Genomic DNA, 19,281 nt, shown 5'->3' with positions numbered 1-19,281 from the left:
AGTAGAGCTTACGTTTCCGCGAACGCGACTCGTCATAAGAGAAATCGCCTTTGTGTCCTCCCGGAAACAAAAGCGTTAATATTACACTACAAATGATTTAGTGGACCATCGTACGTTAGCACCTGACAAGCTGATGGATTTATTATGAAACTGTTTAGCGGAAATCATAATAATCTGACGTGAAACAACGCCGATGACAGATACTCCGAGACATGTTTTCGTAGGAACGAGGAAGATTTCATTGTGTACAAAGTTCGGTACTCCGTGACGACTTTTAATTTAAAGGTGTTCAAATAAAATAATGATAATCATTGACTAACTAATCAATATATTTTTAAATTAAATCAAATCTAAACATTCAATTTACGTTATATACGTTTTTATTTTGTACTGACACTTTTTTTTTTTAATATACAACATCCACGGGCTCACAGTTGCCCGTGCCTTTTTTTACATTTTATTTTTATAAATTGTGGCGTTATTTTATATTTTTACTAAACATCAGCAGATCTTCGCTGGACTTCGCGAGCTTGTCGTCTTCTTGGAAGACGTATCCCACACTGACATTTTTTTTTCAGTTTAAATTATATATAAATAATATATGGTAATATATAATATATAAAATGTAGTGACACTAGGTACCCACTACACTACGGTTATATGCACGTTGTCAACGTAATGTTTAAATTTTTCTGTAGCTATTGTAACTTCGGTAGATCAGTATGCCAAAATAAATTCAAGCTTAAATAATTCTCCAACAAATATACTTTTCAATACCTCGTCATAATGTTATTATTTCTCGTGACAGATAATTATAAAAAAGAGTAATAAATGTATTTATACCAGTCTTAAATACTATGCCACTTAAAATAATATTAATTAAAGTTTAATAAAATATTAATCAATTAATTAGGTACTGTAATGGTCAAGTTATTACAATGCTCTCGGTTCCACCATATCCAGAAGAGTCTCCACAATTTTCCCGCCAAAATTTTTTTTAAAGTGTTGCCCATTTTAAAATCACAGCAACAACATTACGACACATTAATATAAAATAATATTAAAAAAAAGTTTCGGTTATTATATGTGTTATTATTATATGTGTTTCGGTAATAATAATGTGATATAATTAATTATGACATACTATGACATAACACCATGTTGCAAGCTATGTCAATAACATTATATTTAATTCTACAAAAAAAGATCAACTCTTACGAATCCCATTTAAAAATAAATAAAAAAACAAAAAAAACGCTTTAAAACTTTGTAAAGCGGTTAATTGTAATGATTGTCGTTCGCATTCAATGTATTCACACATTGTTCATTCGAGTTGAAACTTTGAACTCTTACTGTTGGCACTTGCGTGAAGGCTTCTGACATATTTAATACATAAGATATATATAACATTAGCTGGTGTCATAAATATTTCTCAAGAATTAATTATTTTCTACCAATTTGTCTATGTGCTTCATTACCTTCCCGAAATTTATGCATGTATACATACATATATTTGTACGTAATGTATATTTTTATTGATAAGTACTTAAAACAAGAGCAAAGTTAAGTCTTTCTATATTATATTATCTACTATTATCGATATAACTACCAAAATGGATATGAACCATAGAAAACTGATGTGGTTTTCTGTAAGAACTCGTGACGTATCTAAATAGTAAAATGTGGAATACTGACTTACGGTCACTTACCCTATTAATGCTATTACTATTATAATCTACTAGTGAATCTGCAATGAATGAAAAAAAAATATATCCCGCTGAGTTTCTTTCGCCGGTTCTTCTCAGGTCCGAGGTGCTAAATTCCGAACCGGTGGTAGATTTTTGACAATCAATAAGCAAGTGCAAACACTTCTATATTGAATAAAGATTTTTGACTTTGACTTTGACTTTGCAGCTACTTTGTGGTGTCGTCAAATAATAAGTAAACTTCTAAACTATCATTATGCATAGAATCATGTCAATCCCTATTCGAGATTGTAATCTATATCTGTGCCAAATTTCATTCATATCTGTTCAGACTTTATGTCGCGATTAAATAACGAATATACATCCATTCAAACTTTCGCATTTATAAAGGTATTAAAATTTCGAATGTCTGATTCCGACATATCGAGAATCTATTCCTAAAGAATTGCTCTGTTCAGTTGTGTCATATATAAATTATATGTAATTATTTTTACTTGCAATATTATTCAATCTCCATTCTATTTCAATTGTTTATTTTGAAATCTTATTTATTGTTAATATAAATAAAGAGATTCGTATTATAACAACTGTTTATTTGTTGAACCTTGAAGTATCCTAGCCAGTTCTGTTTCATATCAGGGAGCAAATGTAGGATATGAAACCGAAATTATTTATTTATATTTATAATATGTTCCATTTAAAAATATATCAAATCAATTAGAAACTTCTAGATCTCAAAGATACCATATATCACCACCATAATCTCTACGGCCTTGAAGTATTTATTCATGTAGAACTTTAAAGCTAAGCTCTGTTTCTGCGTGAAATGACCGATCAACAAACACACTTTCGCATCAATTATATTGGTGAGAATTACCGAAAATGTTCTTTTGAGAAATAATTAAGTTTTTTGGAAGTGATCATTTATTTGAGTACACATTTCTTCAAACGAAACATTTTATTAGTCGCTTGCTCTCATTAATATTCCGTGAAATATGATTTTTTAGAATAATGTGTAATCAAATTTATGTGGTCAGGTGCTAACTTACAATCTACGTAGAAGACGACGATGAATTAAAAAATCTGTTAAGTGTCTCTCGAACCACGCCGTTAAAAGTCCAGTAAATTTGTCAATTCTTATTTAATATTCCAAAATAATAATTTCTTGGGAAACATTTGTACATATTTATGCTAATAGTTTTATAACAAATTCACACATACACGCTTTGATTAAACTTCTACATGTCCAATCAGGAAATAGAGTAAACACACTTACGCTAATGGCCCATTAAAATCTTTTTGTAGTTTCAATTTTACGGACAAACAAACGGAAAATTATTCTTTGACAGATGAAAGAGAGATGCTAAATCAGTTTCATGCTGAAAACATCGCAAGTGTTCCATATAATACCTAATTAAAACCATATTTCACGTCGTACGTAGTTTGCGTGTCGTCCGATGAGTATAAGCCGCTAAGATATATGGCTTTTGTCAATTGAAACTTAACACGATCAAGAGATATATAATCAAGGTCGCGATGACAGAACAAAATCCTTAACTCAAGTCACTCGCTCCCCACTGCTGGGCTAAGTCCTCCTTTCTCTTGAGTAGAAAGAATAGCTCATATTCCAACAAGCTGCTCCAATAGAGCTAGATTACGCAGGTTCACAATGTCATCCGAAACAGGCAGGTTTTAATTATGTTTAGTAACACGAAATGATTTGTACTCGAAAACTTCAGTGGAGATTCAAGTGTGCTTCCCATTTTCCCATCTCGGCTCAACAGATATCAAATATATTTTATGTAAATAATGACCGCGAGTATGACTCTGCAAGGGGAATTAATAAATAATCATATTTTTTTTAATTGATAGTAGAAAAGCAGATTTATTCATGATTATTATTAGTATTTTTACTAAACATACAAAAATAAACTGCTTAGTGGTCTACCCATTGGCAGTCTAAGAAACATTAATCTTGCTAAATACCCAATTTAAGCTGCCAAACTTGAGAACAAAAAAACATGTCTCTAGTGCCTTTTATCACACTGGCTCACTCATCCTTCAAAGTGGGCATTACCTTGGCTTGTACAAAGTCTTTCTATCACATGTATGGTAGAGTAGTATGTTAACTGCTACTTACGTTGATTTTTTTGTAATGATATAGTTATTCGTCACTAGTGATGTGCGTTCCTATAATACTCGATATACTTATATATTAACTAAGTAAATTTAGAGAATAAAATGGCGATGTACTTCCAAATGTGGCAGAATGAAGGAGGTTGTGTAATAACAAAGTGCAGTTTATGCGACCGAACAAATGAACCCTCTATTTCTTCGCTCTTAAGATCCTATGGGTCGGCTATTAGGCACGACCGTAAAGATACACGGCTTTGTAAATACTAGGAATTTCTTGGTAGAAAATAACCTTCAACTTTTCTTGAATTCACTAATACACGTATAGTCGTATACCTTCAGATTCCCCTTAAGGTATACAACATACATAATTAAACTAGCCACAAAACTAACGAGGCATTAAAAACTTGAATTAAATATAATAAACTTTATATTGTATTAAATATAACAAAGAAGAGAAGAGGAAGTCACAGTCACAGAAAAATCTTTAAACAATAGAGTCCTTGAAAACAGGTGTAATGACGGAAGGAATTGATATCATAACCACATCTGATGGGAGGCACATTTGATCCCCAAACAACCCAATAAAAGTTCTACTGACAATCGAAAACGTATGTTTGTAATGTATCTGGCAACAGGCCAGCAAAAATATCGTCAGAACACAAAACAAAGGATGATATCCCTTTGTTTTAAAGGTAAGGTCCTGTATCGTCAATTTCATTACTAATTCATTGTTTAATTTGCTTGTTACTTTTATCGGCGAATCCTTCCGTGTATCCTTATTTAAAATAAAACTGTGTATATAAAATCCTTTTTGGAACTATTTATTGTTTTGTAATGATTCTTGAAAACGTTTAAAAAACCAAACGACTTTCAACGATCGCTTCCCGTAACAGTGCAGAGAATAATCTGTTTCAACGTTCACTTATTTTTTTTTATATAAAATAAAATTAATAAACATGTATTATAGCAGTGTATAACATTATATAATTTTTAATTTATTTAATTAAAAATTAAGAAAATAACATTTATAAAAGAGGTACAAAACGTGTAATAGGTATAAAACAAAATTTCTGAACAATAAAATACAGAAAACTCTAGGAATAGCAAAGTTTGTAAAAATCGAAAAAATGTAAGCCATTTATTACGTAGTTGAAATCTTGACACCGAACGGTCATATGAATTACATCTTGGCACTGAGCCGATGGGTTTCAGATTAACATCAGTAACGCCACCGATCTGCGAAGCAAGAAATCATTTTCTCAATATCTAATGTAATTTCTTAATGAAAAAGTTTTCAGGTAAATTTCTGTGCGAAATAAACTAGTTAAACAAATACTACTTCCTAATGGGAATGTCTTAGGGTCACATTGTCCGATTTTAATAAACTTCAACTTTAATTTGAAAATGAATTAATTTAGCTTACCTTCTATATATTATATATATACCTAAATTCATTTTTAAATTTTAAGTTGGCAAACTTTTATTGCAATCATTTTAATTCGATTTTATGGACACTAAACGATTCAAATCGCTATTAATTTTGCAATTTTGATTAGTTAACATTATACTCGAGTGAATGCTGTTGAATTATTTCAAATAGTTCGTCAGGAGAACCCAAGATCAATCATTGGGATTTATACTTGGGAATGATTTTCTCAGTAAAACAAACTTAACTTACGTCATGCTTTCTTAGTATATAGTATATATATACGCTTTTTGCTTGAGGAAAACTACAAGAGATTTCTACGTGTTTTATCATGAATTCTATTTTAACAGTTATTTAAAGAGATTTATTACAAATGTTTTTAGGAACCACATATTAATGTAAAAATCTAACACATGGAATATTATTAGAGGTACTGTTAGAAGCTCATTATAATAATTCGAATCGTACTAACATCCAACACCTCTCAGTACAGTCTTTCTCCATCATAAGGAGCTCCGTCGAGTTCTGGTTGCCTGGTACCCTCTGGCGGTAGACCCCATCGCGGACGGCAGCCATTATGCGGAAAGTATCGAGGTATTCGGTCGTCACGGATCATCTCATAGGCCAAGCGAGCTATACTTTCCTGGTACTCGCTGATGCCAGTTTTATACAGACAGGGCCGCACATAACCCAGGACTACAAAATAATTAGACTAGTTGAAAGACCAATAAGTAAGCTACACATTAGTACATTCATTATTAGTTAGTGATTTGATTTCAGCCGAGAAACGGAGACCTGGTAACCTGTATCACAGATTTATTACCTACCACAGGCACCAGCGATCCACAAACACAACAAGAATTGAATAGAGAGAGAGTAACAATACCGCGTAACTTAGTTCTATTAATATAATATACAATAAAAAAGATTACAATTTCCTTCAGTTGTAGATAACTATTCGTAATTAAGATATAATAAGGGTTTTTTTTATGATATTGATAGGAGGACTATCAAACGGGCCACCTGATGGTCAGGTGGAAGCAGTCACCACCGCCCATAGACGATGGCGCTGTAAGAAATATCATTCTTTACATCGCCACCAACCTTGGGAAATAAGATGTCATGTCTCTTGTGCTTGTAAATACGCTGACTCACTCACCCTACGAACCGAAACACAAAAATACTGAGTACCTACTGCTGTTTGGCGGTAGAATATATGATGAGTGGGTGATACCTAGACGAGCTTACACAAAGCCCTACCGCCAAGTTCATAAAGGCATTAGCTTTAAATTTAATTCAACAGTGTAACATGACGATTCAAGAGTTTTATTTTTATGGGCCTACTTGGATAAAGAATATTTTGATTTCGATACAATAATTATTTCACGTCAAATCATCAATGCAACAAGTATATTTAAAAGAATCAGTAGTTCTGGTCCTGCAAGACAATACAACGCATACTTACGATGCCAATATATTGTCCTAACGTCTCATGAACTCATAACAAATGACATAAGAATTGTTATTTAAGAATGCATTGATAACATAAATAACTCCAAAGTAAACAGTATTACGTACTTATAAACAGTTAATACTTATTACAGGCCAATGGGAAAATAATCAATTGAATAATTGCTTTACATAACTCTCTTATCACATATCATTTAATTATAATATCTACTTAGTTGATTATCTCTATAAAGTAATTACAAGTAAAACGTAGTGGTATGTAATTATACCACTGATGGGCAAAATTTCTGCGTTCTGAAATGGTTGAGCACAATCATGTACCACTTTTGTTTTCACTGCTTTGTACGAAATGAATAAATAAAATGTTACATAATGGTTAGTAAATACATTAAATACTATTAATTATCCCGAAGCTTAAATCTACAATCACTTTACAATCTAAAAATATTATAAATTATTCGAAAAAGTTTTATGCACGTTACGCTCATAAAGTATTTCAGCCCTTATTACTCTGAAATACTCTCGTTTCTTTTATGACATTTCGGATTAAAATAATACAGAAAAATGTACTCACAAACATAAAATGTAATGGCTAGTTCCATATACGGAAGTCAAATATTAAAAACCATTTAATTCAATTAATTCTTCTACCTCAATATATCTATTTATAACATAATTATGTACATACAACTTATAACAATATTCTTAAAATCTACAACTAACATTATAAAGCTGTAGAGTTTGATTGTTTTTATCGGCTTATGTCAAGACATTTATATCGTTGAACATTATCCTAAGGAGGAACAACTGGCGAGTGGACGGCAGGGTCTATCAGCAATTACGTACGTAAAAGTTACCCATTTAAGTCACACAGAACACGTTATAATAATATAAAATCTGAGAAGTTTAATTGTTTGTTCGAAAGCTTTATCTTAATTTATTTTCGCTATATTTTATTGAGAAATATTATAATATTAGCCATCCCCTTTATTGAGAAAGGTGTAATGTATAACATCACGCTACCACCCACGGAGGCGGAGCAGTGACGCGAGTGAAAACGCGCGGAACAGCTAGTTATAAATAAATCCCAAAACTAACTTCTCAAATGTGTAGGTAACGGTTCCAGGGTCGGTTTGTTCATATCTCGCTCGTAAAGTTCGCGCGCCACTTTCATCAGTTCCGTGTCTTTGATGGCCAGCTTCTGTGCTGGTGGTGGTGGCGGCGTGTCTTCGACCACCCCTTCAGATTTGCATGGTCGACGCTTCTTCTCTCGAGGTTTAAACGGTCTTGTTTTGAACTCTGTAACATAATAATTGTTAATACATTATGGTCTTGTGTTCGATTTTGTAAAGAATAACCTTGTATAATAAGTATAAATAAATGCTTGGTTATGTATAACCAAGCAATAGAAAAGGCACGTAAACAGACAACATATCGTCTAATGTAGCACAGAATTATTTTCAAACTCGTGATATTATAATTTCAATAATGACTTTATAACAGCCAAGAGGGTCCAGTGGTTACAGCGTGTGCATCTTTATCAATGATTGCGGGTTCAAACCCCGGCAAGTACTTAATTTTCACTCGTTTAATGTTTCATCACGAACTCGGCGGTGAAGGAAAACATCGTGAAGAAACCTACATGTGTCTAATTTCAATGAAATTCTGTCTCCGATGTCATTGTCCACCAACCACATTCGAGCGACGTGGTGGAATTACTCCAAATCTTCTCTTCAAAGAGAACGGAGATATAAAATAGCTGTGGGAAATTTTCAGACTTACTACCAAATGACTTATAAAGTCGAATTGAATGGAAATTCGTCAAACGTCTTTATTTCAATGAAATTATAACTTTGCTACTTAACGCAAACAGAAAGATGTCGATATTTTATAAATATATTTTTTTTATGAGATTTGCATTGACACTAGATTTATTATTAACTGACGTTGATTATAAATATCCTGACACATATGCAGACGAACACATAATGTTAATATTTATACGAATGCGTCTTGAACATTATATATGTGAACAAAAATTATTTACACACACGGTTCGTTTACAGACGCGATTCGTTTGTAATGTATAAAGATGCATTATTCACAAGTGTGATGCGTTGAGGGATTTATCGTAATTATGTACACTATTGGGCTTGCGACAAACTCGTGAATATCTTGACATAATTAAAGACATAAATTAAATATGGCCGACAACGCACTAATTAGAGTTTGAAAAATTCCGTTCCACAAGCAAATCCATGGCATTTTTAGGTCACATTAGAAAAACCGAACATATCAATATAAATTATTTGTATCTGTATAAATATATTGCCAGAGAAACGGTTACACACTTCTATCGAATTCTTTTTCGTTATCCCTTACAGGTAGACTCATCTCTACAGAGTACGCATATTAAAAGAATCAGACACATAACTGACAGTGATATTTCGAATGAATTCGGATCTCAATATTTCTTCCCAATATATTTGATATAAAATAACGTATCTCTTGTCATAAAAGTTTGACGAACCCTGTCTTTTGGTATTACTTTGGAGTTTCACTTCAGACATAGACACCGTTATTCGCATTATTTGAAATTATGTTACTTCAGTTCTGGCTGTTTCTAATTCAGTCATAATATATGTATTTATAACAATATAATGCGCATCCAAATAGAATGCAATATATACATAATTAATACATGTACCGGAAAATATAATCAATTTACCATTAAAATAAAACTTTTTGGATAAGATTAAGGGTCGGATCTAAATATGTTTTTTGCCGTTTCATCTCACTGGAGACTGCTGTCCGAAACGATGGTAGAGTTGAAATTTTAACAATCCAAAAATGCTTTATTGTTATGTTTACGTGAATTAAATACACTTTATTTGACATTTAATTTGAAGAAAATAATGAATTAATTACTACGAGAAGTGAAGTGAACCTATAACAAAGTTTTTAACTACACCAAGACAATATACATATTCTTTATTAACTTTACTTTTATTAATTAATTTAAAAACCAATAATAATACGAGACGTATATCAATATAAGTTTTTATATAGATCATAAAAAAAGGTACGTTGGTTTTCAATTACGTTATAGAAATTTAATCGTATATAATGAATATGCTTATTTAATTTAAGTGGTACAGTACGTAACTACTGAGCTACTAACAGTTTCAACAGAATCATATTATTTTACAGATTTATCAGTATAATTCTAAATAGTAAAATGGTATTATATAATTGAATCTCGTAAAACTACAATTTTAAAGTGCTTTTAAGAGTTTACTTAGACAACATACAGCTTTTGATTTTGTTCCTCACAAGAAAAACCATTAAGAGCATCTCGTTTAATACAAATATTGAAACTAAAACAGAAAACGCTGTCGCAATTACGAGTGATCCCAAGATGTTGGAACTGTGATCATATATTTCCAGCACAATCGTCACGCGAACGTGGGACTGGAACATTCAAGATTCGGAGAAGATATATTACAAATTAAAATTTCGATATAATACACTGAACTTTTAGTTATATTATTATTTTACGTTTTTACCTTTTTAATTTACAATTTTTTTAGGAATATAGCAAGCCTAAGAGGCGCAAGAAGATTTGGACAAACGAGTCGAAATATAGATAATTATTCATAGACAAAATTTAATAAATACACACAGACATTAATGACGTAAATTATTACATTCTGTACGAGTCAATTTCCCGAAGAAAACCGATGTGAAATTAATTAGTTATATTATTGCTATTTTTCTAAGATTTTCCCTGAAATTTTTGCTCAAATCTGTTTTTACAACTGTTTAAATATCTTCAGAATATCAATAAGAATATTCAAGAACTATTATTTGTTTGTACATTATTGGTATCGTGAAAAAATAGAATGCTCAATCGATATATAGTTGTGGGACTAACCAGGAGAAAGGTGAGCGCAGTAGTCGTTAAAATAAGTGGACTGTCCGCGTAAGCTCTTCATAGTCATCTTTATAAACTGTTCTATCTCCTCCTCGGTCCATGCTTTCTGTGCACAACAATTATAATATCTATATTAATGTTTAACTTCGTAATTTGACAAAAAAAATGTAATGCGTGTATTCATGTAAAAGCTACGTGGATTTTGAGCCGATTTCAGATTATATTTTAGGTGACAGAAAACAACCCAACTGATAATAATTGGTCATCTCGAAACAGATATAGTCTAAGTAGTAAGCAGTCTAAGAAGTAGACAATTTTTACTCTAAAATCTTTATATAAGACTCTTAAATCTACTCTGGCTCTCTCAAAATCAGACTCAGAAGCGCAAAATACGTAGGCAAACTCACTTCCACCGCTAGAATGATCTAATCATCGCGACAGAATTAAAATCATTGTGTTACAAAATGTAATTCTTTAGAGGATATCACAATTAAAATCTAGACCAGTATCAGAACCTAATTTGTATTTACAGTTTATGTCGAGTAAAATTATTTATTTGAACTTGACTTGAATTGAATTGTATTAAAATGAAAATTATTCTTAAACATGAGTGGTATATATTAAAAAAGTAGTATACTTCCAAAGTAGGTTAAATTATTCTGTAATATAAAAAAAAAACTAACATCTTCAGATCCCATCTTCGGGTCCAACCATTTTCCTTCCAATTTAGCCCATCTATTCTCAGGTCGACATCTGTAAAATGGTTTAATTCATTAAATTAAAGCATTGTACAACTAATAAAGTTAAGATCATAAAGATGATGTTATTACCAAAAATAAGATAACATAGATACTTAATGTCACTCATTGCATGCTAATTAAAAATTTGCTTCCAAATTTTAAAACATTTTTCAAATAGGTAATGTTTCAGCTTACATTTTAGTTTTCCGAATGGGATGCTGTCGATATTCATCGAAATATTCTGTGAGGAAAGACATTTTTCACACTGCGTAATTTATTATATTTAATCAAAAAATATGCTCGACGCACTAGTTCAACACTTGATTAATTCATGCCTTAAGAATTGTCAAAAACGACAATTAAAACGAATATTGGTAAATTTTCTTTTCTAACTTAGTGTGGCACCAAAAAGGCATATCGAAAGAGTTACAATGGTAGTACATGTTTTATGGGAAATTCTACAATTCGACTGACATTTTTCTAATTTCCCTTACAAGTTTCTTTTGTAATGTAATCACGGCATCGCATGTTTCATGATTTCAAGGGATTGTAAACGTTTTTTTTTTTTCGTTGTTAATTGATTTGATTGCCATTTTATTGTTGTCAAGTGATTTAGTTGAAAATATTTTTAGAAAATTTAATATAGCTTATTTTACTAGATTTACTGGCAGCAAAATGTATGTAAAACTCGTTCGACGGCAAAGACCAATCTTAACCAGCTTTACTACGGAAGAATCAAAAATATATTTTTTTCCGAAAATTTGTGATTATATTATTCTTCGTCTAGTGGTAGTTGGTAGCTTTGTAATATTTAGAAAACAGCCCGTTGAAGCAAAGTTACTTTTTCTATATATTATTTAGTAAATAACCGAGACAATAAAATAAATTAAAAATGTTTGAAAGTAAATAAATGAGAATGAGAACTTTGTTGTTAAATGTCCCGTGTTAAGTGAAACAATACCAAAAGATAAGCTTCAATAATATGATATAAAATAGTAGGAGAAAGAGACTGAGAGATTGCTTCTACTGTACATGTAAAAGAATTTCGTTACAAAAGTATCTTTTGTTGTTAGTGTAATTAGTCAAAATTAAATGAAAGATAAACTGAAAGAAATGTGAACTTTAATTAAAAAACAAATGATGCATAAAACAAAAAACAAAGTCTCTATATACATGAATGAATACTTCTCTGGTTAAAGAAGTTACTCGAGAGGAATAAATTCAGGGACAGTTCAAACTGTAAGAATAGTCGATTGTGCCAAAGTTTATCAAGCTCTTCCTTCCTTATGAACTTCGTTATAACTCGTTCCTTTACATCGCGCATACAATTTTTATGCGCTAACCGCAGACGTTAGCGTGACGGGCGGCAGTAAATCACGCTATCGTATTTTTAGAAAGCACTAATTTGTCGTATATCTGCCGTCGTCTCCGAAGGTCATTATCGTGAACGAAATCAATCCAAGGTTAGGAGGAAATTGTACGTCATTAGTAAATTTATGTCAGATTCGGTCTGTAATTGGCTTGACTTTATACTTTTTATTGTTGACTTTATACTTTTTGTTGTATAAATAAATAAAACATGGATACAGCCTAAATAAAAGAAGCGTACAATTTTGGCGACCTTATCGCTACATAGCGACTCTTCCAGGCAACCATTTTCATTGTACTATATAAAATTGACGGATGTTGTATTTAGATAAAAGCTCTTGGAGCTCTTGCCTTTATGTAGAGCATAATTAAAACGACGACTTATATTGACTTATGATGACTTTTTAATGCATTTACAGTATTAAAATTGTAAAATTGGTAAAGTTGTGAAATTGTTACGTTTCAAAACTTTACCAATTCTCATCATCATCAGTCATTAAAATTAATTTTAAGTCGAAGTTTTAACTTCCTTACAACGTCTAAGCGCTAGTCCTGTTCAAGAGAGAATCTAGCAGGCAGAAGTAGAAGTTGGTGGTTCTGCCAAATTTCAACCGCTTGGCTTTAGTAATTTCTAAAATCTATTGTCATTAATTTGACTAAAATAATTTAAATTAAATTTTAAGACAAGATTGGTCTCTGGCTCAAATATTATTTTACGTAATAGTAATTTATCATGTTATTAATACTTAAATAAACAAAAAAGACAAATAATAAAATTGTAAACCTGGTGTACCAACTGTGAAAGACGATATGGTTAGAAAGAATGTTACTTGTAAGGTGACGTCCGACAGAGAAGTATGGAAGAAGAGATGCTGCACCAACACATTCAAGGCGTGCTAGGAAAATATTTAGAAATTGAGTTATTCATAAACAGCAATACATTTATATTCTATGTATTGCGGAACATTGGTTTTTAAATTATCAGTTTTTTTTTTCAGTGGTCACCACACGGCTAGTTTGTTAAGTGGATAAAAGCTATGCGTGCTGGCTCATTAATATTTATTATTTATTAATAAAAATCTAAAATTTTAAGAACGTAAGGATGTTGTGAGCCTTGTTATGGCTCCCTCTTGTATATTTAATTTTAATTACATTTAATATTTTATTGTAATCTGGATCTAATAAACATAGTTTTGTTTGCAGTGACTTTAACATAAATGTATTAGAAAACTTTAACTCAAGTAATAGATGCAGGTCAGGCAGGTTATTATTTTTATAAATTAATATATTCTCATTCTTAGAGCCAATCACTAAAACCACCGCAACATGTATTCACCATATATTTACCAACTGTGTACCTTATCATAAATGTATTATAAATATGTTAAATTCTGATCATTGTAGACAATTGGCTTCTTTTAATTCTCAAATAGACAAAGTGAATAAGGAACAAAAACAAATATTTGTTCTACTAACTCTTAGCAAGATCTTTATAAAAATATTATTAATACAAATTTTAGTACATTTCAACACTAACAAGTTGCTACACAATAAGCAATTTGGCTTTGGTCGCTCGACAACCGGCACTGATTTTGAGTTCGTTAAAAATATTACCAGGGCTTGGGAGGAGTCACAGGGTGCCTTAGGGTTGTTTTGTGATTTATCTAAGGACTTTGATTTTGTGCAACACGAAACTATGGTCAGGATGTTATGACATGTCATTATGACATGAGAGATGCACTCAATCTTTTTTTATTTGATTGATTTTGATGTAAATGGAAAGAGATCTTTCAGGACTCTAGTTAATGTGAGGGTCTCTCAAGGATGAATTCTAGACCCATTTATCTTCCTCTTTTGTATAAAAGACTTGCCCTCTTTAAGGTAATGACGTTTTTCAATATATGACTATGTGAACAATGCTCTCTCTGATAAAAACAATCGTTAAAGAGCGTTGGTGTGCTAGAATATATTACAAAACTAATGCATTCTTAGTTTAATTGCACTCCTTGGGAACGAGATGATCTTCTTCGGGCTGTTTCAAAGAACGAAAATATATTTTTGGTTATTTTATGAAAACAAAAATTGCAAAATATAACAAAAAAAACATCCCGCTGAGTTGGTTTCGCCGGTTCTTCTCAGTTCCGAGGTGTTTCTTTCCGAACCGATGGTAGATTTTTGACTATCATTAAGTACATGTAAAGATTCTATGTTAAATAACGTTCTTGACTTTGATTCTAGCTCCTAATCTCGATCCTTGAGACATTTTCCCGGTATTTGTGTGATAATATATTATAATTAAGAGGATTTTTTAGGTATTACTTGGTAGAGGACAGATTAGCTAATTGACGACCTGATGGTAAGTGGTCACTATCGCCCACCAAGTTTGGGGCAGAAATAGGTAATATACCCATGGGCCACCTAGCTTGGGAGCTAGATGTCCCTTGTGCCTGTAGTTTCACTTGCTTACTCACCCATCGAACCGGAACACAACAACAGTAAGTACTAATGTTTGACGGTAGAATATTTGATAAGTCGGTTGTACGTATCGCCTATGCCCACCATCGAGTTATAAGTATAGTCTTGTGACTTCAAACATAAATAAAACGCAGCACTCTTTATTATATACTCTTAAGGGACAAATTGTTGTTACTAGATTTTGTTTTTTTTTTATGTTCATTTTATATTTGAACTAGACGTACTCGTGGTCTGCCACCTTAAATGTAGCAGACCTCGGGCACTAATAATCAAATCAGACTTGAATTGAATATATATTCATAGAACATTTTCTTCTTTACGATTTAAATAAGTAAAGAATATATTTACAAATTTTAGTATTATTAGTAGTAAATATTATCAGAATATCGAAAATAAAGCAACCAAAATGATCTTAATTTATTTATTTACCAAATATAATGTTACTTAATGAATATTTTTATGAATTGATATTCATAATAATTATTAATATGGAGAACGATTTATAATATTATTCATAAAAATACAGATAATCCAATTTCACATTTACATAGAAATTAACAGTAATTATATTCTCTCCGAATAAGTGATTGTTAATAACAATTCTAATACGTCGTTTGTTTCGTCATACGTATTGTACTTAAAAATATACTAAATTCGATTATCGTCTTTGATACAAGTTGTTACAAAAATAATAATTAACAAACGAATTTATTGATTTCACAATTTTAGAACTATAAAGGCGTATTATATCAACATTCGATTTATTAAATTATTTTATATTTGGTGAATTTTAATACACACGTATTTATAAATATTACAAAACATTGAGATAATGTTGCAAAATACAATGTAGACAACAAATCAAGTTTCAATCGAATGAACGATGATGAATGAACGAATGATTGTATTCATACAGATATAAAACTGAAAAAACAAACTCAAAAGTAAATATTAAAATTAGTTCGATTTGGATTTTGTAGGCATTACTTTATTCGACTGAAATTAGTCTAAATAAAATCCATGCTGCAAATGAACCCACACAATACAGAGTTTATTTCAAATAAGCAATTTTTCAAATATTCTTAAAAGGATATCATCAACTTCATCTGGAGATGAAGTTGATGATATCCTTTTTTCTTCTTTACATCTCAATCTCACAAATGATCGGTCTGAACTTAAACTAAATTGACATACTTAAAACATAATAAAAACTTACTCGCAATTAAAACAACCATGTAATTTTTTGTTTCAATATGTCGTCGTTTGTAAAAATGAAGTTTCATTTGTCAGGTCTCTAGAAGTAAATTAGTGAAATAACAGTTATCAAATTTAATAACGTCAAATGAAAAAAAGTGTCCTCTATTCCAAGTAACGTTACTTTCTACGCTAAAATAAAACCATGAGAATGTACTAAAATCGATTTTATTATCATTTCATTAAGATAACTTAAATTATAAATCAAGTAATTCTTTTAATATCGTCGATAACTCCTCAAACTTACGGTTAACATCGATCAAACAAATCGTTAACAACACGGGGGACCGACGTTACAACATTGAGAAATATTGAGATGCTGCAACGACCGACGGCGAGACAATAAAATAAATTTATATATTCACTGTTCTATCGTTCCATTTCTCTACATCGCTCATCACACAGTCAACGATTACTCTCACGACGATATACGACGCTCATACGGAAGGTAGGAGGCGCGGGAGGGGGGGGGGGGCGCCACAGATCAGAAGCGCGCGCGGATGTAGACGGCCGCCACGTCGTGGTTGGCGTAGCCCAGGCGCTTGGCGTGCTTGAAGATCTCGTTGGTCGTCGCCGTCAGCGGCAGCGACTGCTCCAGCGCGTCGCCCAGCCCCAGGGCCAGCTTCAGATCCTTCTGCATGTGAGTCAGCGGTTGGTGCGTGGAATACGACGACTCGATCATCGCTGGAACGAGCACGGTGAGAGCGTGAATCAAAGTTCAGCCGAATGCGCCGCGAGTGGGCGGTCGGCGGTCGGCGGTCGGCGGGCACTCACCCCTGCCCTTGAGGATGAGGTGCGGCGAGGCGAGCGGCGTGAGCGCCAGCACGTCGAGCAGGTCGGCCTGGCTGAGGCCGGCGCGGTCGGCCAGCGCCAGCCCCTCGGCCAGCGCGGCCAGCGACACGCCGCCCACCACTTGCAGGACGGAGTTCATCTTCGACGCGTTGCCGATCTCGCCTGCGAACGCGACGCGCAAACGCTCAATTAAACTGCACGCTTCCAAGAATTACCCCCTGAGGGCACAGTCTCATTTACTGGTAAGAATGTTCCGGTTTTTTGGACCATTGCAGGGTAATTATTCTTGGACATATGCGGATTAAAGCTTGACTGAGCAACGGCGACTATCAGGTCTAGACCGATTTGCTCGTATCCCTTCAAATAAAATTTTAAAACATGTAGATATAAAAATGTCAGAATATTTTCATTCAAAATATGTTGAAACTTGATTTTTGTTTGCATCTAATTCCAGAATCATTGGCTAAGATTTAAATAGAATTACATAGCATATACCGCTAGGCATATTTACTTTGTGTAAGTTTTTGAACTATACTAATATTTATAACTATTATTCAATAAACAATGTTGAAACTGAATAATCTCTTAAGACATTGAAATTCTTAAGAAATTTTAATTTTAAAATTGTGTCAATTCTTGTATAAAATATCTTTTAAACATTACTATGACGTTCAGATTTGCTCGTTGACAGTTTTAATAAATAAAATATAAAGTTCTTTACTATTTATTTAAATCAATAAAATTGGACTAGAAGTCATTGTACTTTTATGTATCTGAAATAATTTAAATCCTAAGCGGACCCTTGGTCATCTTTATCCCCCACCTTCCATTAAGGTTACAAAAACATTAATTATGATTGGCACATCATGTAATGCTGTAAACGGTCAACGAGCAAGTTTCGTCGCGCCTGTAACCGGAGACGCGGACTACTACCGAGGTAAAAGGAGTTCTTGCTCATGGCCTTGAAGCAGGACTGGCAGTCGTCGAACAGCGAGCGGTCGCCCGCCGCCAGCACGATCAGCGTGCCCTCCTCCGCCTGCGTCTTGGAGCCCTGGATCTGCAACGGAGATACACTGACAGTCAGCCATCAGACGTTTGAGACCATAGGTTTTACTACATGTTTTTACTTTGTGGTGAAAGTAAGTTTGTTTATCTGTTAGGCTTTCGAGTCTTAACCACTCAACCGATCCCCAATGACCCCTCTCCCTCAACTGCGGGTGAAAACTAGCTACATTATTATTTCATATTAGTACGAACTAACCTGAGCTTCAAGATATCTGCCTCCCTTCCCACTGATAGCTTCGACGATGTCGTGCGACGTGTCGGCGTCGATGGACGTCATCTCTACGTAGCCTTTGCCTTCTAGAGATGGACAGTGAAGGACTCCGCAATTGCCGAACACCATCTACAGAAAATATAACAGTATTATTTTTACTATTAATAGAAAACTAAACTAAACTTAGATTTTTATTGAATACATTAATTTCATTTATTTTTTATAACGATTGTATCCAATTTTTAACCTTATTTATAAATATTCGGGTTTCATTTACGTAAGCGCATTTAACATTAAATATAGTTTGAATTTAAGCGTCAATAGCGCAATGGTTTACGGGCCACCTAGCGCTGTAAAACCTCTTGGGCTATTATTGTCGTACCCACTCCTAACACAAGTGATAGGCTTAAAATAAGGGGTACATAGGTATATTAGTAATTTCTTAATTAATTACGGGCTTCGATAGTATTCGTTAAAAAAAAAAAACTTAAAAAAACGCTATTATCACTTTCGACTCGTTTATTAGTTAGATATTTCATATAACGACATGCTTAAGAAAAATAAACAAGAAAATAATACGTTTCATTTCTAGTATATGAAGTAACAAGCGTCATATAAGTCAATGCTTGTCAAAATTTGTACTCAAAATAAAGACAAAATATACCATGGACATCGAAAAAAAATACTATAAAATGAAATGCAAA

General features: G+C 32.7%; 2 protein-coding genes across 4 annotated transcripts in view; both read right to left on the bottom strand.

Annotated features, from left to right (window-relative positions):
- Window positions 1–4,881: 4,881 nt before the first annotated feature.
- Window positions 4,882–11,724, bottom strand: LOC125072409. The gene is made up of 6 exons (XM_047683035.1): window positions 11,608–11,724; window positions 11,356–11,425; window positions 10,673–10,778; window positions 7,837–8,037; window positions 5,741–5,964; window positions 4,882–5,078 (listed from the first exon to the last, which is right to left on the bottom strand). The coding sequence occupies exons 1-5, from the start codon at window positions 11,667–11,669 to the stop codon at window positions 5,753–5,755; spliced, it is 651 nt and encodes a 216-aa protein (XP_047538991.1). The 5' UTR covers window positions 11,670–11,724; the 3' UTR covers window positions 4,882–5,078; window positions 5,741–5,752.
- A 4,675-nt stretch (window positions 11,725–16,399) lies between these two features.
- LOC125072497 (putative oxidoreductase GLYR1 homolog) overlaps window positions 16,400–19,281 on the bottom strand; it is a 59,314-nt gene continuing 56,432 nt past the window's right edge. For 2 of the 3 annotated variants that reach the window (XM_047683154.1, XM_047683156.1), the window contains exons 9-12: window positions 18,563–18,706; window positions 18,232–18,358; window positions 17,284–17,463; window positions 16,400–17,193 (exon numbers count right to left, since the gene is read on the bottom strand). In XM_047683154.1, coding sequence (XP_047539110.1) covers window positions 16,994–17,193; window positions 17,284–17,463; window positions 18,232–18,358; window positions 18,563–18,706 — 651 coding nt within the window. In that variant the 3' untranslated portion in view covers window positions 16,400–16,993. The remainder of the gene's footprint in view (window positions 17,194–17,283; window positions 17,464–18,231; window positions 18,359–18,562; window positions 18,707–19,281) is intronic. The other variant, XM_047683155.1, reaches the window with a different exon arrangement.

The sequence above is a fragment of the Vanessa atalanta genome, chromosome 21 (genome assembly GCF_905147765.1).
Source record: "Vanessa atalanta chromosome 21, ilVanAtal1.2, whole genome shotgun sequence".
In the NCBI taxonomy this organism is placed as follows: Eukaryota; Metazoa; Arthropoda; class Insecta; order Lepidoptera; family Nymphalidae; genus Vanessa; species Vanessa atalanta.
This window is presented reverse-complemented; position numbering and strand designations above follow the sequence as displayed.